This window comes from Hemitrygon akajei, chromosome 11, assembly GCF_048418815.1.
Source record: "Hemitrygon akajei chromosome 11, sHemAka1.3, whole genome shotgun sequence".
In the NCBI taxonomy this organism is placed as follows: domain Eukaryota; kingdom Metazoa; phylum Chordata; class Chondrichthyes; order Myliobatiformes; family Dasyatidae; genus Hemitrygon; species Hemitrygon akajei.
Genome location: NC_133134.1, coordinates 85565502 through 85589061, shown reverse-complemented (window position 1 = coordinate 85589061; position 23560 = coordinate 85565502). Strand labels below are relative to the sequence as shown.

Here is a 23560-nt window from a genome sequence, read left to right as displayed (position 1 = left end):
TTCCCAGCTCATTACTTCACCCCTCCCCCTCAGGTTTCACCTATCACCTTGTGTTTATTTCTCCCCTCCCCACCCCACCTTGTAAATCTACTCCTCAGCATTTTCCCCCAGCCCTGCCGCAGCGTCTTGGTCCGAAACATCGACTGTACTTTTTCCATGGACGCTGCCTGGCCTGCTGAGCTCCTCCAGCATTTTGTGTGTGTTGCTCAGATTTCCAGCATCTGCAGATTTTCTCCTGTTAGTGTTTTGCTGCTGACATTTCTCTTGCAGAGAACACCATGTGGATAATCCCACACTCTTTTCAGAATCCACACTGCCTCTCTGGTGGGAATCCCCAGTCGAGGTGCGATGTGAGACCTTCGAGAAAAGGCCCAGCAAGGGCCTGCCTGTGGTAGACAGCAAAGGTATCCCCGATGGTCGCCTCAGGACTGTCAGTTTCCCTTTCACTTATACAGGTGAATGATGGCTGCATCTTTAAGCTCTTGCTGCCACGAGTTGGAAGAGCTGATGGTGCTTTTCTGTTAGCACTGCCCCGCCTTCCCTCCTATTGGGTCTGATGCTGCTAGAGTGCTGACGTGTCACTTCTGGGCCAGGCTTCATCATTTACAGTTGAGTAACACTGTCGAAGTGCACAGTCCACCGATGGAGGATTTTCTCTTTGTCCAAGATCAGCACGCTCCCATTAGCACCAAGGAGAGGGGACAATCATGATGATCTAAGGCCATAGGCTTCTTTTGGTGCAGCACAGAAATTCTTTAAATCATACATATCTGCATACGCTTTATTGCTCAGCCAGGAATCCAGATTCCATGCCGAGCCAATGCCATGGGCAGCTGGGACTTGCTGAGCTGAGAGCCATTGGATTTTGGGATTTGATCAGCTGTTGGCCATTAGCTATTGAGCTTTCGTGAATCCGTGGCCATTGGCTGTTGAGATTTGGTGAGTACTCGTGTTGAGAATTGGAAATGAAACCATTTGGCTATTGGCATTTGGTAAAACGATGAGTGGAGAGCTGTGAATGATATCCTGATCACTCATTGGGTCACGTTTGTAGTCGGGGATCCTGGGTGCTGCTATTCCATTCTGACTACCATATTCCGACCAGGGTCTGGTTTCTCCGAATAGGTGGAGCTCAATGAAACATTTAGGAAAATAGTGTGTGACCTCACAAAATCAAAGTGAGTTCAAAATACAACATCCAACAGTCCAGAATACCAACCAGGCTGGAACCACTGTAGATGCATTCTGTTGCCCTCTCTCTTTATCATTGACGCATCTACAACAGTCAATGGCATATGGTTTAATGCAGAACCCTCTAACCGCTGGTTATCCAAACACCAACAGTCAATGGGACAAAACCCCCCACAGCTTACGGCCATTGGTCATGGGTCTTAACTCATGGCTGTTGAAATCCAAACAACCAATGGCCAAATGGGTTTGTTTACAGCTCCCTGCTGATTTCTTGATGAATTCCCAAATGGCCAAATGGTTTAAATTAAAGCTCTCTTCCATTGGATGATGATGATGATGCTGAAGTCCCAGTTTCAAATGGCCATTCGTTCTTGTACGTGACTCCTGCCCACAGGGTGACTAGAATGACTTGACAGTTGGGCATTTGTTTTTGGAGACACCCACCCTCCCTTTTCCCACAACCTGCCACCCATATGCTCTCCCTCACCCCCAACACCCCCTGCCTCCTGGACCTGACTCTGAAGACTCACCACTCGAATCTGGATGTTGTCCCCAGTGGAAGGGTCTGTAGGTGGTTAATTGAGCTGAGCATATCTACTGCCATGTCACAAATGTGATGGGCATGGAACGTTGTTTTGTTGGGGACACCAGCAACCACCATGTAGGCATCCCGGATAGTTTCCACCTGTAGGACACACAAGAGGGTGTCGATAAGGCCAGGCGCACCTCACAGGGGCTTTGCCTTCCTGACCTCGTTGATGGATGGGAGCAAGGGGAACATGCTATGTAAACAGTCATGCTGTAATTGCAGCCTCCCAGCACTAGAGGGGCAGTTAGACTTTAATCCTAGTGGCCCCTGATATCACCATAAACTTTGCAAAGTGAATCTCCTTTGATATGGGTTTTGGGTTGGAGATTGACGGGTGATGGGGGTGGGTCTTGTGCGGTGTTTGGGGTGGAGTTTGTAGTGAGGTGTTGGGAGGTATTGTGTGGTGTTTGGGGCGGAGTGTGGGGTTGGGTGTTGGATGGGGCTTGTGTAGGGTTTTGGGGTGGGGCTTGTTGGGCGGTGTTTGGGGCTGGCTTGTGATGAATAGGGCAAGACAGAGACTGGTGGTGTGGCTATGTGAGGGTCAGGAGTCTGCGAAGACAGCTAGCTAAAGGGGCCGAGTTTTGAGGGGGGCTTAAAAAGGGGCGGGGCTCGGTTTGCCAACCGTCTGGGGCAGAGGTGGGTCAACATTGGGTTGTGGCTTAGGGAGGAAAGGCGAAGAGCAGTCAGCTCAGCTGTGCAAGTTAGGGCAGTGGGCATGGGGCTACGTGGGGAGAGGCTGAGCTTCAGCTCGGGCTCTGTCTCCGGGCTTCAAAATACTAGGGTGGATCTTGGTAGGACAGGCTCACCAGTGGTGTGCTCAGGATGGGGTGGTGAGCGGTGCTGTGGGTGGGGGTGGAAGGGGGCAGGGCTTGGCGAGGTGGAACTCACCGGGAGAGCTGTGCTTGTAGGATGGGGCTTGGCGGGTCAGACATTGGGGAGGACGATAGTTGCGAAGATTGTCGGGAGAAGAAATGCATGGAGCTTGTTGGCGAGGAAAGGGTGGGGATTGGCAGGGTGGGGTGGGTCAGGGAGGGGTGGGGCAGGGAGGGGTGGGTCAGGGAGGGGTGGGGCAGGGTGGGGTGGGTCGGAATTGTAGGACGATGTCAGAGGGGAGAGGTGTGGCTTTGAGAAGCGGGGCTTTGTACGGGTGGGGCACCTTGTAGACGTTGTGCTTCTCGCTCAGTGTGTCGAAGACGATGTAGATCTCGTTCAGCATATCCACCACCTGCATCGGGGTGATGTGGATACAGATCTCGTTGAACTTCACCACGTCGCTGAAGAGGATGGTTACGTCAGGGAAGACCTGGGGGTGGGGCAGTTGGAGAGGGGTGGGGTCGGAGACAGACAGGGCAAACACATCAGCTGAAAGTAAGCACCAACTCAGCGGCCAGCCCAGCAACCCCCCCCCCCCCCCCCAATGTTCCCTCTCAGGCGTGCGCGCACATATCTTTTGCTGCTGGCACAGAAAGGAATTCAAACTGCGCACAAAAGGTCGTCACCCTCTACCTCATTGGCATGTTAAGTATATTTCACCATCGTACACAATCACATTCCCTTTTCCATTTTCTGATGCGGACCGTGGAGTTTGCGATGATTTGGGTGCAGATTTCAGAACTGGCTTATTTCAGAACTGTTTTTATTGAAGAAATTATTCTGCGCGCTCATGTTGTTGTCACTGGGCAAAAAAATTGCACAGCACAGGATTTTTGTGCACACTGGCTGTTACAAATCGGAAGGAAATTGCCCCCACCCCACTCCAGCACCCACCGTGCTGAGAATCTCCCAGCTCCCAGTCCCCGTGCAATATCCTTGCTGAAAGTTACTGTGTAGGCTTTCCAGGTGGTTTCTAGATGCAAAGTGCACTGGGAGGGTGACATTAGCGCCAGTCGCGCAACACAAAAGTGTCCGTTTCCTGCCTCAATTGCTGGTGGTCAGACTTTCCTATGTAAACAGTCATGTGGTAGATAAGCCCTCCCACCACTCATGTAGCCTGTTTATAATGGCAGCTTCCTCTGCAAACAGTCATGCTGGTGGTTTGGTCTCCTCTCTCTGCTCCCCTGCTGGCTAGGGATAACGCCGGAGCCACACGGTGCGGTACCAAAGTTTGGGGCAGAGGGGAGCGGGACCAATAGCTGGGGGGTGGGCCTACAGGCTCAATACCTCCTTCAAGGAGAAGGGGAGGATAGAGGAGGGGGAAAGGCAGCATACCTGACAGGTTTCGAGGGCCGTTACACCCTTCCTGAGGCGATCGGCCACAGCTTTGGGGATCATGGCGTAGAGAAGGGAATCTCCTCGCTTTTTCTCCTCATCCAGCTTCTTGATGATCTCCTGGAGCTGGGCGTACTTCTGTTGTTCCTGGAGAAACACGAGTGCACACGCACAATTAACAAGTTTGCTGAAGTTGGCCGTCTGGTGGATAGTGAAGAAATTCTGACCAGGGTTGTAACAGGATCTCAGTCACTGTGCTGAAGGTGGCTAATGGAATTTATTCTATTTTATTTATTTAGAGATGGCGTACTGACCTCATTGTTGGCGCGTGGCCAAGTGGTTAAGGCGTTCATCTGGTGATCTGAAGGTCGCTAGTTCAAGCCTTGGCTGAGGCTGCGTGTGTGTCCTTGAGGAAGGCACTTAACCACACATTGCTCTGTGACAACACCAGTGCCAAGCTGTATGGGTCCTAATGCCCTTCCCCTGGACAACATCGGTGACGTGGAGAGGGGAGACTTGCAGCTCGGGCAACTGCCGGTCTTTCATTAAAAAAAAACCTTGCTCAGGCTTGCGCCCTGGAAACTTTCCAAGGTGCAAATCCATGGTCTATCGAGACTAACGGAGGCCTACACTGACCTCATTGACACCAGCCTACCCACCATCAACAACATACAGTACCATACAAAAGTCTTTGGCATTCTAGCTATATATAGTTGCCTAAGACTCTTCATTTAAAATCTTTTTATTAATTATTATTGAAGATTAACAAAAAAAAATACATTAAGTCAATATGTGCAAAAAGGAATTAAATTAGCAAATAACGGATTAACAAAGCTAAGCAATGTATCAATAATAATAAAAAGTAAAGTGTTAAAAATATTTTTTGAAAGAAAAAGAAGGAAAAAACAGAACCCCTACTAATTAAAAAAACCCATTGGGAGCACAACCCCGGAGCTAGACATCATACGAGCTTCCATTAAAAAATCATCGATCCACCAACTCAAATCCACTTAAAGAAAAATCGGAAGGAAACCATATGAATTAACTCAGATGATAGTAACGGGCGAATTAACCCCACCTTTTCTCAAAATCAAATCGAGGATCAAAAGTTCGACTTCTGATTTTCTCCAAACTAAGACACAGCATCACCTGAGAGAACCATTGTATCAAAGTAGGAGCAGAAGCATCTTTCCATTTCAACAAAATAGCCCTTCTGGCCAATAATGTAACAAATGCAATTACATGTTGGTCTGATGGAGAAGTACCATGAATATAGTGAGGGATTATACCAAATAAAACTGCTAAGACTCTTGCATAGTTCTGTACAGCATGGTTACAAGCCTGGAATGCCCGATGAACATATGCCACCCAATTACCCCATGTAGCCAAATACCCTGCTGACCCCTGGGTCTTTGGACTGTGGGAGGAAACCGGAACAGTCCGAGCAAAACCCATGTGGTAATGGGGAGAACATACAAACTCCTTACAGACTGTGGCGGGAATTGAACCCGGGTCACCGGCGCTGTAAAGCGTTAAACTTGGCCGTGCCACGGTTCAACTTGGCCAAATGGGAAGTTGTTGCATTTTGGTAAGGTAAACCAGCTTAGGACTTACACAGGGGTCTTTGTAGAAGAGAGAAACCTAAGAGAGCAGGTAGTGTGGTCCCAGGGAGGCTGTGACACCGGTAAACAAGGCAGTCAGCCCGCTGGCCTTCATCAGTCAGGGCAGAGTACAGGAGTTGGGACTCGGTGTTTATTTATTTATTTAGTTTTAAAACACGGACAAGCCCTTCTCGCCCAACGAGCTGTGCCACCCAGCACCCCTAGACAATTTATAGTGACCAGTTAACCTACTAACCGGTGAAGGAAACCGGAGCACCCGGAGGAAACCCACACGTTCACGGGAAGAGCGTAGAAACTTCTGAGAGACGGCATCGGGATTGAACTCGGGCGCCCCAAGTGTCACGTGGACCGCTATATGCCTCCACGGCGCCCCAGCCGTACAGGAAGTTGAAGTACTGTGTGAAGTTCTGGTTTATAATATCACGTTAAGGTGGGTGGTCACACTCTTTCTCCCCAGGGTAAAGAGGTCTAAAGGTGAGAGGTGGAAGATTTAGAGGGGGCCTGAGGGTGGTGGGGGTGCCAGGGAATGTGCTGGGTGCAATAATACTGTGTAAAATGCACGAGAACGGTTCCATGCACAAGGATTAGCTTTGTTTCTTATGTGAGACCATAGGATGCATGAGCAGCTTTCGGCCATTTGGTCCATCGAGTCTCTCATGGCTGATTTATTACCCCTCTCAACCCCCATGCTCTGCCTTCTCCCTGTAATCTCTGACACCCTGACTAACCAACAACCTGTCAACCTCTGCTTTAAATATACCCAATGGCCCGGCTTCCACAGTGTCTGTGGCAATGACTTGCACAGATTCACTTCCCTCTGGCTAAAGATATTCCTCCTCATTTCTATTCTAAAGGGGCGTCCTTCTAGTCTGGTCCTAGACTCACCCACTATAGGAAACATCCTCTCCACTTCCACTCCAGCTCGGCCTTTCAATATTCAGTAGGTTTCAACGAGATACCCCGTCATACTTCTAAATTCCAGTGAGTACAGGCACAGAACCATCAAATGCTCTTCATATGTTAACCCTTTCATTCCCAGAATCATTCTTCCGAACCTCCTGTGGGCCCTCTCCAACACCCACACAACTTTTCTTAGATTAGGGGCTCAAAACTGCTCCCAACACTCCAAGTGCGGTCTGACCGCTGCCTTATGAAGTCTCAGCAACGCTTTTACATTGCTTTTACATTCTGGTCCTCTGGAAATGAAAGCTAACACAGCATTTGCCATCCTCACCACCACCTCTACCTGCAAGTTACCCTTCAGGAAATCCTGCACAAAGATTCAAGTCTCTTTGCACCTTTGAATTTTCTTCCCGTTTGGAAAATAGTCCACATCTTCATTTCTTCTACCAAAGTACATGACCATGCACCTCCCTACATTATATTCAACCCGCTGCTTCTTCGCCCATTCTCCCACTCTGTCCAAGTCCATCTGCGGCTCTCTGCTTTCTCAACACTACCTGCCCCTCCACCTATCTTTGTATCACCTGCAAACATGGCCACAAAGCCATCAGTTCTGTCATCCAAGTCACTGACATATAACGTGAAGATACCAGCCCCTGTGGGACACCACTGCTGGGCACTCGTCAACTGAACTAGGCTGGGAAATTCACTCCACAACTCAATTAACCAAAGCTCATACTTCATTGTCTCTGCACAAACAACAACGTAACCCCAGGCCGCCAACAGCTTAGAACGTGAATTCTACTGTTCCCTTTGTATCAATACTCACTCAGACCACTTGTCCAATTTATAACACTGAAATGGGGGCTCTCCGTTGGCCAGATGATCGATCCTTTCTGCACCCTGCTCCTGGCATGGGGGTTCTTCCTTCTGATGGCAGGTCTCTAGAGAGAGATCGCTGTGCTGTATCCAAAAACCTATATTCATTCCTTACTAGTTCAGTGTTATTGGCTACAGGTCACCTGACTGACACATATCACCTTCTTATTGGTTCTGGTCCAAGCCAGCATCCATTTATTGCCCTTCTTCCACAACTGACAACTGGCAATTTATGACTCATTGTCTTCAATCAGTTACCAAACCAGCAACCAGCTCAAACTACTCAGGGCGCACACAGACCCCAACAGTCACATGTTACATCCAACCAAAGGATGGCTCATAAGTAACCTTTTATTTGGCGATGACCTCTGCTCCAGCAGATTACCTGGAGCATCATTGTGTCTACTTTAAAACATTAGTCAAGACAAGCAACTTCAGTTCACAAAATGGAGGACGTAGAGCAGCTTCACAAAAATGGCAGCCTCCATCTCCTTCAACCTCATGGCACAGTTGGCTTGTCTGTTTCCACTGTCCTTGACCCGTTCTCCATGGCCCACACCACAAGTCACTGCCAGCCAATCAGAATAGGCCTCCTTTATTGTGACTCTTTGCCTCCTGCCAACCAGCCAGTCTTTTATCCATGCTCTCCTTGTCAAAGGTCTTCTGATAATCCAAGTAAATAAGATCCATTGACTCTCCTTTCTCCCTCCCCTCTGTCTTTCCTTCCTCAAAGAATTCCTTTCTTTCTTTTTAAATCTTTTTATTAATTTTAAACAAACATAAATGAAACACGAATACAGAGTTTGAGAATACATAATTAATAGTTTAAAGTATAATTACAAATAGATGATAATCCATATATAATAACCTCCCAACCTCATAGTAATTATGAAAAATGGAGTAAATAAGAAAAACCCCGCCCCCAAAAAAAGAACCTAACCAACATGGGCCATTGCATTATGTCAAATATACACAGTAGCATCAATAACTCCGCACCTCCATCCAAATAATTAGGGATAATAAAAGTAAGGTTTAGAAAGTCAGTTTAGCTCATACGAAAATGTTGAATAAATGGTCTCCAAGTTTCTTCAAATTTAACTGAAGGGTCAAAGACGACTTCTAATTTTAACTTCTAACTTCTAAAGCTTCTAATTTTTTCTAAACTCAAACAAGAAATAGTTTGAGAAAACCACTGAAATGTAGTTGGAGGATTAATTTCTTTCCAGTTCAATAGGATACATCTAGCTATTAATGTAACAAATGCAATCATCCGTCGAGCTGAGGGGGATAAATAACTATTATCCACCATTGGTAAACCAAAAATTGCAGTAATAGGATGTGGTTGCAATTTAATATTCAGAACTTTTGAAATAATACCAAAAATATCTTTCCAATAATTTTGCAAACAGGGGCAAGACCAAAGCATGTGGGTCAATGAAGCGACTTCAGAATGACATCTGTCACAGGTTGGATTAACATAAGAATAAAATCGAGCAAGTTTATCCTTGGACATGTGAGCCCTATGTAGAACCTTAAATTGTATTAGGGCATGTTTAGCACAAATAGAAGAGGAATTGACTAATTGTAAAATTTTCTCCCACTGCTCAGTGGGTATAAAACAAAAAAGTTCTTTATCCCATTCCTTCTTAATTTTTTCTGATACTTCTGGCTGTATTTTCATGATCATATTATAAATGGTGGCTACTAAACCCTTCTGGCAAGGAATCAGAGCTAAAAAAATTTCCGTAATGTCCATTGGACATAATTTCGGAAAACACTGTAACATATTATTCAAGAAATTTCTAACTTGCAAGTATCTAAAAAAATGAGTTTTAGGCAAATTATATTTATTGGATAGCTGTTCAAAGGACATAAAACTGTTATCTAAAAATAGATCACAAAAACATGTTATACCTTTTGTTTTCCATAATACAAAGGCTTGATCCATAAAAGAGGGTCGAAAAAAAAGTTAGATATAATAGGGCTTGATAAGATAAATTTATTCGAGCCAAGGAATTTACAAAATTGAAACCATATTCATAATGTATGTTTAACTATAGGATTAGTTATTTGTTTATTCAATTTAGATGAAACAAAGGGAAGCGAAGATCCTAAAATAGAAAATAATGAAAAGTCTTGTACAGATTTACATTCCAAATTTACCCATTGTGGGCAAGATGCTATAATCGATTCTTGTATCCAAAATATTAAATATCGAATATTAACTGCCCAATAGTAAAATCTCAGGTTTGGCAAAGCCAAACCACCCTCCTTCTTAGGCTTCTGTAAATATTTTTTACTTAATCTAGGATTTTTATTCTGCCACACATACGAGGTTACTTTGGAGTCAATAATATCAAAAAAAGATTTAGGAATAAAAATTGGTAATGCTTGAAATAAATATAAAAATTGGGCAATACCATCATCTTAATAGCATTAATTCGACCAACCAATGACAAAGATAATGGGGACCACCTGGTAACAAGTTGCTTAATTTGGTCAATTAAAGGTAAAAAATTAACTTTAAATAAATCCTTATGTTTCTTGGTAATTTTAATACCCAAATAAGTAAAATGATCTGTGACAACTTTAAATGGTAAATGTTTATAAATTGGAACTTGCATATTTAATGGAAATAATTCACTCTTATTAAAGTTCAGTTTGTAACCAGAAAAGCTACTAAACTGAGCAAGCAAGGACGAAATAGCAGGAATAGATCTCTCAGGGTCAGATATGTATAGTCACAAATCATCCGCATATAATGATAACTTATAAGTCCCTTCCCCACGGGTAATACCAAAAATATTAGGTGATTCATGAATGGCAATGGCTGAAGGTTCCAGAACAATGTCAAATAATAGAGGACTTAAAGGACAGCCTTGCCTCGTACCACGGGATAACTGAAAAAAAAGAGATCTCTGATTATTGGTAAGAACCGGAGCCAAAGGTTTATAATATATTAATTTAATCCATGATATAAATTTCAGACTAAAATTAAAATTCTGCAACGTATTAAATAAATATAGCCATTCAACTCTATCAAACGCTTTTTCAGCATCTAAGGAAATGACACATTCTGGTATTTTAGATGAAGGAGTATAAATTATATTAATTAATTTTCTGATGTTAAAAGATTAGTAACAGTTTTTAATAAATCCGGTCTGGTCTTCAGAGATAATTTGAGGTAATATATTTTCTAATCTAGTGGCCAAAATTTTGGTAAAAATCTTAGAGTCCGTATTCAGCAAGGATATAGGCCGATAGGATGCACATTCAGTGGGGTCTTTATCTTTTTTAAGAATTAGAGAAATAGAGGCATCATAAAAAGATTGTGGTAATTTACCTACAGTTAACGCATCTTTAAAAATTTTACAAAGCCAAGGAGAGAGTATAGAAGAAGAGGATTTAAAAAATTCCGCAGTATAACCATCCGGACCAGGGGCTTTACCTGAATTCATTGAAAAAATAACCTCCTTTATTTCGGTTTCCATAATAGATGCGTCTAGAAGTACACTATCTTCTGTTGTTAATCTAGGGATATTCAATTTTCTTAAAAATTCAAAAGAATTCCAACAGATTTGTCAGACAAGATTTTCCCTTCAGGGAACCATGCTGACTTCATCCTATTTTATCATATGCCCCGAAACCTCATCCTCAACAATTGACTCCAACAACCTTCCATCTTCCCAACCACTGAATTCAGGCTAACTGTTATGATGTGGTTAAAAAAAAGGGGGAACTGGAATTTCTGTTGCACATTCCAGTCATTTTGGGTTGTCATGTAGACCCGAGACATTGTGGGGTCTTTTCTGGATCATCGCTGCCGCAATAGAGAGACTTTCGGTTTGCGTTCGGGAGACTGGGACAAGTGGGGTGGAGGGGAAGGGTAATGCTTCGTTGCTGCTGTGGGTGAGTGTTTATGGTGAGATGGACTTTTCTTCCATCTCCGTCTGTAGGTAGCTCTCAGCTGGGTCCACTTTGTAAATTTCTCAGGTATTTCCTCTTCCAGGGGTAAACAAAAGAATCCAGCAGGATTTCCAAAATTAGTCATCCTCTTGAATTCGATTCTCCAAGAAACAGAGCCCGTCTCTGCATTCGCGCTGCTGCTGTCAGTGGAACGCCCTTCCGTGGGTTAAAAATGGACGCTAGCGGTTGATGATCAGTAATGAGAGTAAACTCTCTCCCATACAGGTTCTGGTGGAAATGTTTTACGCCCCAAACCAGACTCCGTGCCTCTCTGTCAATCTGTGTGTAATTTTTCTCTGCAGCAGTAAGGGAGCATGATACAAAGGCTGTGGGACTTTCACGTTCATCACTCGTAAAATGTCACATGGCTGCACCTTGACCGTAAGGTGAGGTGTCACAGGACAATATGGATCACAATGTGTGAGCACAGTGTCTGATGTCATCATTTCCTTTGACGTTTGGAGAGCCACCTCACACTGCTTTGTCCATTTCTTCCTGATCTGCAAGGAATGAGTTGAAAGGGTGGAGCACAGTGGCCAGGTGTGGCAGGAATCTGTTTTGGTAATTGAGAAATCCTGAAAGGACCCATGTGACACATCCTTTGGCCTTGGGGCATCTGCCACTGCTTGAATTTTCTCAGCACGGTTGTGTGTCAATGGTGTGACCACAGTGAGTGAATCTTGGTTTAAAGAATTCATACTTGCTGCGCTATGCTCTGAATCCCCGATCTTCTAAACTTGTTAATACTGTCTGGAGAGTTTGGAGATGTCCATGTCATCCTCACTGATAACTCCTCTCTCGTGCCTTTGAACCACTGACACACACTTTGAAATGTATCAATGACCAACTCAGTGTGAGGATTGTGCTGGGGACAGCTTCGGGCATCAGTATAGCACGCCCACAGCTCACTAACCCTAACCCATACGTCCTTGTAACGTGGGAGGGAACGAGAGCACTGAGAGGCAACGGGGAGAATGTGCTGTCGGAAACCACTGTTTCCTTATACTTTTTATAAGGTTTGTACTTTTTAAACAAACTCCATGTGTTTTTCACACCTTCTAGCAGAAAGTGGTATAGCAGCTAAACTAACGGTTTATCACCTTCACAAGAAAATCTGCAGATACTGGAAATCCAAAGCAACCCACACAAAATGCCGGAGGAGCTCAGCAGGTCAGGCTGAGTGCAAACCGCTGATGATTCGGGCCGAGACCCTTCATCAGGACCGGAAAGGAAGGGCAAAGGAGTCGGGAGAGAAAAGTACAAGGCGGCAGGTGATAGGTGAAACAGAGAGGGGGAGGGGTGAAGTAAAGAGCTGGGAAGTTGATTGGTGAGAGAGATAAAGGGCTGGAGAAGGGGGAGTCTGATAGGAGAGGGTAGAAGACCCTGGAAGAAAGGGAAGGGGGAGGTGATGGGCAGGTAAGGAGATAAAGTAAGAGAGGGAAACAGGAATGGTGAAGGAGAGGGATTGGAGGGGGAGCCTGAAGTTCGAGAAATCGATGGTCATGTCATCATGTTGGGGGCTACCGTAATAGAAGATAAGGTGGTGCTCCTTCAATCCGAGTGTGGCCTCGGTAAAGGAGGCCATGGACTGACATATTGGAATGGGATTGGGAAGTAGAATTAAAATGGATGGCTGCCAGGAGATCCCGCTTTTTTCTGGCAGGTGAAGCGCAGGTGTTTGTCGAAGTGGTCTCCCCATCTGCATCGGCCTCACCAATGTACAGGACCCTGTATACAGTAGGTGACCCCAGCAGACTCACAGGTGAGTGTCACCTCACCTGGAAGGACTGTTTGGTGCCTTCTATGGTAAGGAGGGAGGAGGTGTAGGGGCAAGGGTAAGTGCCAGGAGGAAGATCAGTGGGGAGGGGCGAATGGACAAGAGAGTCGCGTAGGGAGCGATCCCTGCGGAAAGCAGGAAGTGGTGGGGGGGGGGGGGGGAGGGAAAGATGTGCTTGGTGGTGAGATCCCATTGGAGACGGCGGAAGTTCTGGAGAATTATGTGCTGGACGCGGAGGCTGGTGGGGTAGTAGGTAAGGACAAGAGGAACCCTATCGCTGGTAGGGTGGTGGGAGGAAGGGGTGAGGGCAGATATACGCAAAATGGAAGAGAAGTGAGTGAGGGTGGCATTGATGGCGGAGGAAGGGAAGCCCCTTTCTTTGAAGAAAAATGACATCTCAGTAGTTCCTGAGTGAAAAGCCTCATCCTGAGAGCAGATATGGCTGAGACGGAGGAGTTGAGAGAAGGGAATGGTGTTTTTACAAGCGACAGGGTGGGAAGCGGTATGGTCCAGGTAGTTATGAGAATCAGTAAAAGATATCAGTAGATAGATTGTCTCCAGAGATGGAGTCAGAGAGATCAAGAAAGAAGAGGGAGGTGCGAGAAGTGGACTAAGTAAGTTTGAGGACAGGGTGGAAGTCGAAGGGCTCAGCATGGGCGCAGGAAGCGGCACCAACGTAGCGGAGGAAGAGTTGGCAGTCTAGGCTTGGAACACAGACTGTTCCATGTAGCCAACAAACAGGCAGCCATAGCTGGGACCCAGGTGAGTGCCCATGGCTACACCTTTTGTTTGAAGGAAGTGGGAGGAGCCAAAGGAGAAATTACTGAGAGTGAGAACAAGTTTTACCAGATGGAGGAGAGTGGTGGTGGAGGGGAATTGGTTGGGTCTGGTCCAGAAAGAGCTTTAGGGCCCTGCTGATGAGGGATGGAGTTGTATAGGGACTGAACTGAGGGGTGGGCAGGGGGAGGAATAGAACAGAGTCGAGGTATGCAGTTCATTGGGGCAGGAACGAGCAGAAACAATGGGTCTATCTGGACAAGCGGGTTTGTGGATTTTAGATGGGGGGGTATACAGATATAAATTTGGTAAGGCAGGAACAAGCAGCAACAATAGGTCTACCTGGACAGGTAGGTTTGTGGATCTTGGGTAGGAGGTAGAAACGGGAAGTGCGGGGTGTGGGAACTATGAGGTTGGTGGCAGTGGATGGGAGATCCCCAGAGCTGATAAGGTTGGTGATGGTGTGGGAGACAATGGCCTGGTGAGGTCCTGTTTGAGGGGCAGGTAAGGGGAGGTGTCTGACAGTTGTTGCCTGGCCTCCACCAGACTACTGCAGCTCCCCCCTTATCTGCAGGTTGGATGGGAAGTCGGGATTAGTGCGGAGAGAGAGCGGAACAGTACGGTCAGAGGAAATGAGGTTAGAATCCTTTATCATCTTGCTTTTTTTCCATTGGCTGAGTATTAGCACATGACCCACGTGATGTAATCATTTTAATTATGTTGCCTCTTAACTAATTCATCTCTATCCAAGGAATTTCTCTCATCTAGAAAAGTGATTTATTTTTCAAAAGATCAGCCTTTTGTCTTAGCATCATTTCTCAGCTCTTTTAGTTTACTTGCCATTTGTAGGATTGTTTGTACTGTAAAACAAACTGAAATCCTGGAATTAGGGATGCTCACCGTTTCGGACACTCGGAAGGGGTGGCTACAGCCCAGTGGCGTGAGCACTGAATTCTCCAGCTTCAGATCGCCGCCACCCCCCCCCCCCCCACTCCACCTGCCCTTCTGATCCACTGCTTCCTGCCAAACCCGTCCCAGCCCAGGGGAGGGGTTGTCATGGTAACACTATCACAGCACCAGCGACCCAGGCTCAATGTCCGCCACTGCCGGTAAGAGGTCCTCCCCATGACCGTGTGGGCTTCCTCCGGGCGCTCCAGTCACCTCTCACATTCCAAAAGCTTGGGTTAATCGGTCACAAATAATTTGGTGGCGCGGACTCTTTGGGCTGGAAGGGCCCTCCTGCAAGTTTCTAAGTCTCTAAGTCTGAGTCAAAGCTCCCATCACCATGCCTCTGTCCCTCTCCTCTACCGATCTGCCTCTCGCCCAAACACTCCCCCCACAGGGCCCACCTTTCCCCCCACCCCACTCTTCCCATCTGCCCTATCTGCCTCCCCTATTTGGGTCCATGCTTGCCCAGAGTTCTCCATCGGTACCCGCTTGTCACCTCCCAGCCTCTGTCACTGTCCCCATTCACCCCCTCCTCCATCTTCCTATCAACCGTCCTCTCCTGGATCCCCCCATCACCTCCCGCTCCTTTCCACTCATCTCTTTATACCGACTGCCTCCCCCTCACAAAATGCTGGAGGAACTCAGCAGGTCAGGCAGCATCTACAGAGGGAAATAAACAGTCAATGTTTTGGGCCAAAACCCTTCATCAGGACTGGAAAGGAAGGGGGCAGTTATCACTGATCGATTCATACTCCTCCCCTCCCTCACCTTCTTACTCTTGCTTCTGCAACTCCCCCACCCCCCAGTCGACTGTTTATTCCTCTCCATGGAGGCTGCCTGTCTTGCTGAGTATTGCTCAAGATTTCCCACATCTGCAGAATCTCTTGTGTTTATGACCATCTCCCCTCTACGATTTTAGTCCCAATGAAGGGTCTCCGTCGACTCTCCATGGATGCTGGCTGTCCCACTGAGCCTCTCCCACATCCGGAGTATTATTCCTGACTGCAGGCCATATCTCTTCACCAGTTTCCTGATCTGAGTCGGCACCCTCAAGATATCACTATTTATAAAGTTACCCTCTTAGCTCCGGACTGATTATATGAGAACTGGTTTTCCTGAAGACTCGGTCTTAACATAGAACAAAGAATATAGGACAGTCCAGCTCAGGGACAGTTCCTCTGGCCCACCATATTGGTACTGACCATGATGCCAGGTTAAACTAACTCTCCTCTCACTCCCCACTCTCACCTTAAATCTATGCCCTCTGGTATTAGGTATTTTTCCCCCTGAAAAAATGATTCTACACTGTCAGCCCTATCTTTGCCTCTCAGGTCTCCCCCCTTCTCCGTCACTCCAGAGAAAACAAACCAAGTTTGTCCAACCTTCCTTTATAGCTCAAAACCTCTAATCCAGGCAGCATCCTGATGAAACTCTCCCCAAAGCCTCCACGTCCTTCTGTTAGGGGTGACCAGAAATGCACACAGTACTCTAAGTGTAGCCTGACCAGAGATTTACACAGTGACAATGGTTTCCTTCCGGGGTGACTCACCTGGTCCAGAGCAAGCTGAAGTTCGGCAGATTGCTGTGTCCCAGCAAGGATTAGTTCCCGGCTGGAGTCATGAAGGTTGAGGTCGTTGACATAAACCCCCATTTTGATCATGTCCTCCACTGTCTCGATTCTGAGGGAGAAGGGTAGGTAGCTGTTAAACCCATACCCTTCAAAAATGTTCCCTATGGCTCACTCTATCATCTCATGGAGTCACACAGCACAGAAAAGCCCCTTCAGCCTAATGATCCACACTGATCAAGATTCCCAACTAAGCCAGTCCCACATGCCTATATTTGGCCATCCCTCTAAACCTTTCCTATCTGTGTCCCTGTCCGTATCCCTCTAAACCTTTCCTATCCGTGTACCTGTCCGTATCCCTCTAAACCTTTCCTATCCGTGTAGCTGTCCGTATCCCTCTGAACCTTTCCTATCCGTGTACCTGTCCGTATCCCTCTAAACCTTTCCTATCCGTGTACCCGTCCGTATCCCTCTAAACCTTTCCTATCCGTGTACCTGTCCGTATCCCTCTAAACCTTTCCTATCCGTGTACCTGTCCGTATCCCTCTAAACCTTTCCTATCCGTATCCCTCTAAACCTTTCCTATCCGTGTACCTGTGCGTATCCCTCTAAACCTTTCCTATCTGTGTACCTATTCAGATGCTTTTTAAATGTTGTTAATGTGCCTGCCTCAACCACTTCCTCTGGGAGCTCGTTCCATGTACTGACTAATAGTTTCCTATTAAATCTCTCCCCTCTCACTTTAAACCTGTGCCCTCCAGTCCTTAATCTCCAACCCTGGGAAAAAGTCTGTGTACATTCAGCCTATCTCTGCCTCTCACGGTTTTATAGTCCTCTGTAAGACCTCCTCAGCTCTAATGAATAAAGTCCCACCCTGCTTGCCTCCTCGCCATAACTCTGTCCCTCGAGTCCTTCGAGCATCCTTGTAAATCTCCTCTGCACTCTCTCTAGTTTAACCACATTTCTCCTGGGAATGAAAGGTTTCGTGTTGCGAGGAGCCTTTGTTGGCTCTGGGCTTGTACTCGCTGGAGTTTAGAAGAATGAAGGAGGATCTCATTGAAACCTATTGAATATTGAAAGGCCGAGACAGAGAGGATGTGGAGATGATGTTTCCTACAGTGGGGGCGGGGGGGTCTATGACCGGAGGACATGGTCTCAGCATGGAAGGACGACCCTTTAGCCAGAGGGTGGTGAACCTGTGGAATTCATTGCCACAGACAGCTGTGGAGTCCAGGTCATTGGGTGTACTTAAAGTGGAGATTGATAGGTTCTTGATAGTAAAGGCATAGGGAGAACAGGATTGAGAACCATAATAAATCGGTTGTGGTGGAATGGCAGACAGACTCAATGAAGCAAATGGCCTAAATGTGTCTTCTGGTCTTTCCTATAGCAGGGGACCAAGAATGCACACACCACAACCAAACACAGCCTCAAAGTCTTCTACAACTGCAACATAACATCCCAACTCCTATTCTCAGCACCTGACTGGTGAAGTGTACTCTCAAGGAACCGTGTTCCTCCACCCCCCGGGCCCTGTCCTCCACCCCCCGGGCCCTGTCCTACACCCCCAGGGCTCTGTCTAACACCCCCCGGGCCCTGTCCTCCACCCCCAGGGCTCTGTCCTACACCCCCAGGGCTCTGTCCTCCACCCGCCGGGCCCTGTCCTCCACCCCCCGGACCCTGTCCTACACCCCCCGGGCTCTGTCCTTCACCACCCAGGGCCCTGTCCTACACCCCCCGGGCCCTGTCCTACAGCCCCCCGGGCTCTGTCCTACACCCCCAGGGCTCTGTCTAACACCCCCAGGGCCCTGTCCTCCACCCCCCGGGCCCTGTCCTACACCGCCTGGGCTCTGTCCTTCACCCCCCAGGGCCCTGTTCTCCACCCCACGGGCCCTGTCCTCCACCCCCCGGGCTCTGTCCTCCACCCCCCAGGGCCCTGTCCTCCACCCCCCAGGGCTCTGTCCTACACCCCCTGGGCCCTGTCCTACACCCCCCCAGGGCTCTGTCCTACACCCCCCCGGGCTCTGTCCTCCACCCCCCAGGGCCCTGTCCTCCACCCCCCGGGCCCTGTCCTCCACCCCCCGGGCCCTGTCCTACACCCCCCAGGGCCCTGTCCTCCACCCCCCGGGGCCCTGTCCTCCACCCGCTGGGCTCTGTCCTACACCCCCAGGGCTCTGTCCTCCACCCCCCGGGCCCTGTCCTCCACCCGCCGGGCTCTGTCCTACACCCCCCCGGGCCCTGTCCTACACCCCCAGGGCTCTGTCCTCCACCCCCCGGGCCCTGTCCTCCACCCGCCGGGCTCTGTCCTACACCCCCCGGGCCCTGTCCTCCACCCCCCGGGCACTGTCCTACACCCCTAGGGCTCTGTCCTCCACCCCCCGGGCCCTGTCCTCCAACCCCCGGGCCCTGTCCTACACCCCCAGGGCTCTGTCCTCCACCCCCCGGGGTCCTGTCCTCCACCCCCAGGGCTCTGTCCTCCACCCCCTGGGCCCTGTCCTACACCCCCCGGGTTCTGTCCTACACCCCCCGGGCCCTGTCCTACACCCCCCGGGCCCTGTCCTCCAACCCCCGGGCCCTGTCCTACACCCCCTGGGCTCTGTCTAACACCCCCCGGGCCCTGTCCTCCACCCCCAGGGCTCTGTCCTACACCCCCAGGGCTCTGTCCTCCACCCCCAGGGCTCTGTCTAACACCCCCCGGGCCCTGTCCTCCACCCCCAGGGCTCTGTCCTACACCCCCAGGGCTCTGTCCTCCACCCGCCGGGCTCTGTCCTACACCCCCCGGGCCCTGTCCTACACCCCCCGGGTTCTGTCCTACACCCCCCGGGCCCTGTCCTCCACCCCCTGGGCCCTGTCCTACACCCCCCGGGCCCTGTCCTCCATCCCCCGGGCCCTGTCCTACACCCCCAGGGCTCTGTCTAACACCCCCCGGGCCCTGTCCTCCACCCCCCGGGCCCTGTCCTACACCGCCTGGGCTCTGTCCTTCACCCCCCAGGGCCCTGTTCTCCACCCCACGGGCCCTGTCCTCCACCCCCCGGGCTCTGTCCTCCACCCCCCAGGGCCCTGTCCTCCACCCCCCAGGGCTCTGTCCTACACCCCCTGGGCCCAGTCCTACACCCCCCAGGGCTCTGTCCTACACCCCCCGGGCTCTGTCCTCCACCCCCCAGGGCCCTGTCCTCCACCCCCCGGGCTCTGTCTAACACCCCCCGGGCCCTGTCCTCCACCCCCAGGGCTCTGACCTACACCCCCAGGGCTCTGTCCTCCACCCACCGGGCTCTGTCCTCCACCCGCCGGGCTCTGTCCTACACCCGCCGGGCTCTGTCCTCCACCCCCCGGGCCCTGTCCTCCACCCGCCGGGCTCTGTCCTACACCCCCCGGGCCCTGTCCTCCACCCCCCGGGCACTGTCCTCCACCCCCCGGGCACTGTCCTCCACCCCCCGGGCCCTGTCCTACACCCCCCAGGGCCCTGTCCTACACCCCCCCGGGCTCTGTCCTACACACCCCGGGCTCTGTCCTACACACCCCGGGCTCTGTCCTCCACCCCCCCGGGCCCTGTCCTACACCCCCCCGGGCCCTGTCCTACACCCCCCCGGGCTCTGTCCTACACACCCCGGGCTCTGTCCTCCACCCCCCGGGGCCCTGTCCTCCACCCGCCGGGCTCTGTCCTACACCCCCAGGGCTCTGTCCTCCACCCCCCGGGGTCCTGTCCTCCACCCCCAGGGCTCTGTCCTCCACCCCCTGGGCCCTGTCCTACACCCCCCGGGTTCTGTCCTACACCCCCCGGGCCCTGTCCTACACCCCCCGGGCCCTGTCCTCCAACCCCCGGGCCCTGTCCTACACCCCCTGGGCTCTGTCTAACACCCCCCGGGCCCTGTCCTCCACCCCCAGGGCTCTGTCCTACACCCCCCGGGCCCTGTCCTACACCCCCCGGGCCCTGTCCTCCAACCCCCGGGCCCTGTCCTACACCCCCAGGGCTCTGTCTAACACCCCCCGGGCCCTGTCCTCCACCCCCAGGGCTCTGTCCTACACCCCCAGGGCTCTGTCCTCCACCCGCCGGGCTCTGTCCTACACCCCCCGGGCCCTGTCCTACACCCCCCGGGTTCTGTCCTACACCCCCCGGGCCCTGTCCTACACCCCCCGGGCCCTGTCCTCCATCCCCCGGGCCCTGTCCTCCAACCCCCGGGCCCTGTCCTACACTGTCCACGGCCCTGCTGTGCACTGTGAAAGTCCTATCTGGATTTGTCAACCTCGCACTGATCAGAACTGAACTCCCGGTGTATTTAAAGCTCTCTCCCCCTTCGGTACCCCGACTCCTCACACACTGTCAGCAGTTTGCCGACAGCCGCGTCACGGAGACGTCATTTTGCTTCCCGCTACCCCCCATCCCCGAGATGAGCCCTCTACACCGGGGGACGTGACCCTGGTTCCCCTGATGCAGCCAGAGTCCAGTGAGATGGAGAGCGAGGAATTGACAGGTGAAGGTGTTTCCTCGCTGTCCAGGGGTGAGGGAGACAGGGAGAGGCACTTCACAGCTGGTGGGGCAGATGTGCTCGGTGAGTCATCATGGGAGGGGGATCTGTACCATGACATTAGCGTGTGTGTGAATGTGCGAGTGTGAGAGAGTGTGTGTGTGTGTGTGTGTGTGTGTGTGTGTGTGTTTGTGTGTGTGTGTGTGTGTGTGTGTGTGAGTGTGAGAGAGTGTGTGTGAGTGAGTGAGTGAGTGTGAGTGAGTGAGTGAGTGTGAGTGTGAGTGAGTGTGAGTAAGTGAGTGTGAGTGTGTCTATATGTATACACACACACGTGTGTAGGCAGCAGGTACAGAGGTGCCACCAGCCCCTCCTGTGACGGTGGGGGGACGGCACGATCCCGGGATCCCGAGCACACTCACATGGGGGTGCCGAGGAAGATGAGGGAATCCCACTGGGACACGTACTTCATCTGTCCCTTCAGGTGCAGCGGCTTCTTGGAGGGTTCCCGCATGTCCTCAAAGATGGTGTCACTGCACTTCCCTGTGGAAGGGGGCGGCACATCGGTGACGGGGTCACGGAAATCCCCTCCCCTCCCCATTCCTTTCCCACCCCTCCTCATCCAACCTGTACCCTCCCCATTTTTAACTCTCCATCCACTCCTCCCCTCGTCCGCCAAACCCGGGTCGCTGGCGCCATGGGACAGTGTCTCTACCCACAGTGATTCCATTTCCTTCAGCAACAAGGTCACCTTTTCAAGATTTCCTGTTGAGTATCCAGGAGCACGAGGGTTTTGGAGGTGGCAGGAGTGGGATACAGCTAAAGATAAGCTTTATTTGTCACGTGTGTTTTACCATTCAGTGCCAACAACCAACAAAGGCTGAGGACGTGTCCCGGGCAGCCAGCAGGTGTCGCCACGCTTGGGGTGCCAACGTAGCATGCCCACAGTTCACTAACCCTAACCCGTACGTCATTGGACTGGGGGAGGAAATCGGAGCACTGGGATGAAACCCACGCGGTTAATGGGGAGAACGTAGAAACTCCTTACAGACAGCGGCGGAATTGAACCCTGGTCGCTGGCGCGGTGAAGCGTTGCGCTATCATGCCAGCCCCTGAGGAGGACCCATCATGGGCAAGATGCCCCGGTGCGCACCCCTCCTGCCTTTGAGCAAACGATTCACCTCCTCCCTCCTCCTCCTCCTCCTCCCCCCTCCTTTCTCGCGGACCTCTCCCCGTCTTACCTGTCACAGTCTGGAATGCCAACAGCTCAATATCCTCACCCCTAACATTCTTCGGGGTCCCACTTACGTAGTCAGGGGCCGTGCCCTTGTCCCCGCTCTCCTGCACCTCTGCGGATGGTAACCAGAAGGACAATCATGTGCGGGTCGGGAAGGGACCCGCAGTAGAAAGCACCCTAACAAGGCGCATCCCTGTACGGAAACTACTCTACAGCGGACAGGAAGGCGCCATTAATACAGAACAACACACCAGCAGCGCACCTGTCATCAAGCGCGTCTATACAGGAAGGTGCTGGTAAGGGGCCAGCAATATCGTGAAGGATCTCGGCCACCCTGATCGTGGACTGTCCCACTCCCGTCAGAGAGGATTCACACCAGGACCACCAGACTCCACAACAGTTACTTCCCCCAAGCCGTTCAACGCCTGCCCCCACTAACCCACCCTCCACCGCTATGCAGCACCTGCCCACATGCAATCAGTCTGCCTGTATATTCAATGAAACGTATACAATCCCAGACCAGTGAACCACGAGAAGTCCTGGTGCGACTATGGAAGGCCATCTTAAGAGTGAAAAAATAACCACGGTTGAAGTTAGAGGCACAATCAGATGTACATCAGCTCTGGCCGGGTTTGCAGGCCATTACTTCCTACAGGGTGAAACCTCACATCATGAACGGGAGTGAAGCTTCACTCCCAGGTGAGCTCGGCGTTCTTTCATGCTCACTTTGAGAAACTACCCCTGTGTGAATCCCTGCAGCATCTGGTGACCCCGTCATCTCCGACGTCAGAACATCTTTCAAGAAGGTGAACCTTCACAAGGCGCCAGGCCCTGATGGCGGACCTGGTAGGGCTCTGAAAACCTGAGCCACCCAGCGAGGGAGCGTTCAAGGGCATCGTCGATCTCTCGCGGCTGAGGTCGGAGGTTCCCACCGGCTTCGAAAGGGCGACAATCGTACCAAGAAGAGCGGGGTGAGCTGCCCCAACGATTATCACCCAGTGGTCCTCACATCTACTGTTCTGAACCACTCTGACAAGTTGGTTAGGGCCAGAATCAGCTCCTGTCTAAGCCAGGGCCTGAACCCACTGCGATCTTTGCCTATTGCCACAAGAGGTCCACAGCAGATGGAATCTCCCTGGCTCTCCACTCCACCTTGGATCAGCTGGACAATAGTAATACAGGTAGTCCCCGAATTACGAACTTCCGACTTACGGACAACTCGTAATTACAAACCGAGGAAGGAGAACGCCGTCCGCCATTTTAAGTCGGATTGCAACGCCGTCCGCCATTTTAAGTCGTTGCCGTTGACACTGTGTTGAATGTGTAACCTTGTATTTGGCTTAAATTTTTCTTAGTAAGAGTGACCCTGATCCCACACCCCCCCCCCCCCCCACTGTTCCAGTCGGCTGGTGGCGCAGTGAGATCAGAGCTGG

General features: G+C 50.6%; 1 protein-coding gene across 1 annotated transcript in view; it reads right to left on the bottom strand.

Moving 5' to 3' along the window:
• Positions 1-781: 781 nt before the first annotated feature.
• The window catches only part of LOC140736357 (soluble guanylate cyclase 88E-like), a 54222-nt gene continuing 31443 nt past the window's right edge, over positions 782-23560 (bottom strand). The window contains 8 exon segments of the mRNA XM_073062346.1: positions 782-979; positions 1722-1759; positions 1762-1876; positions 2937-3083; positions 3989-4135; positions 16410-16539; positions 21313-21433; positions 22132-22239. Of these exon segments, the coding sequence (XP_072918447.1) occupies positions 782-979; positions 1722-1759; positions 1762-1876; positions 2937-3083; positions 3989-4135; positions 16410-16539; positions 21313-21433; positions 22132-22239 (1004 nt within the window).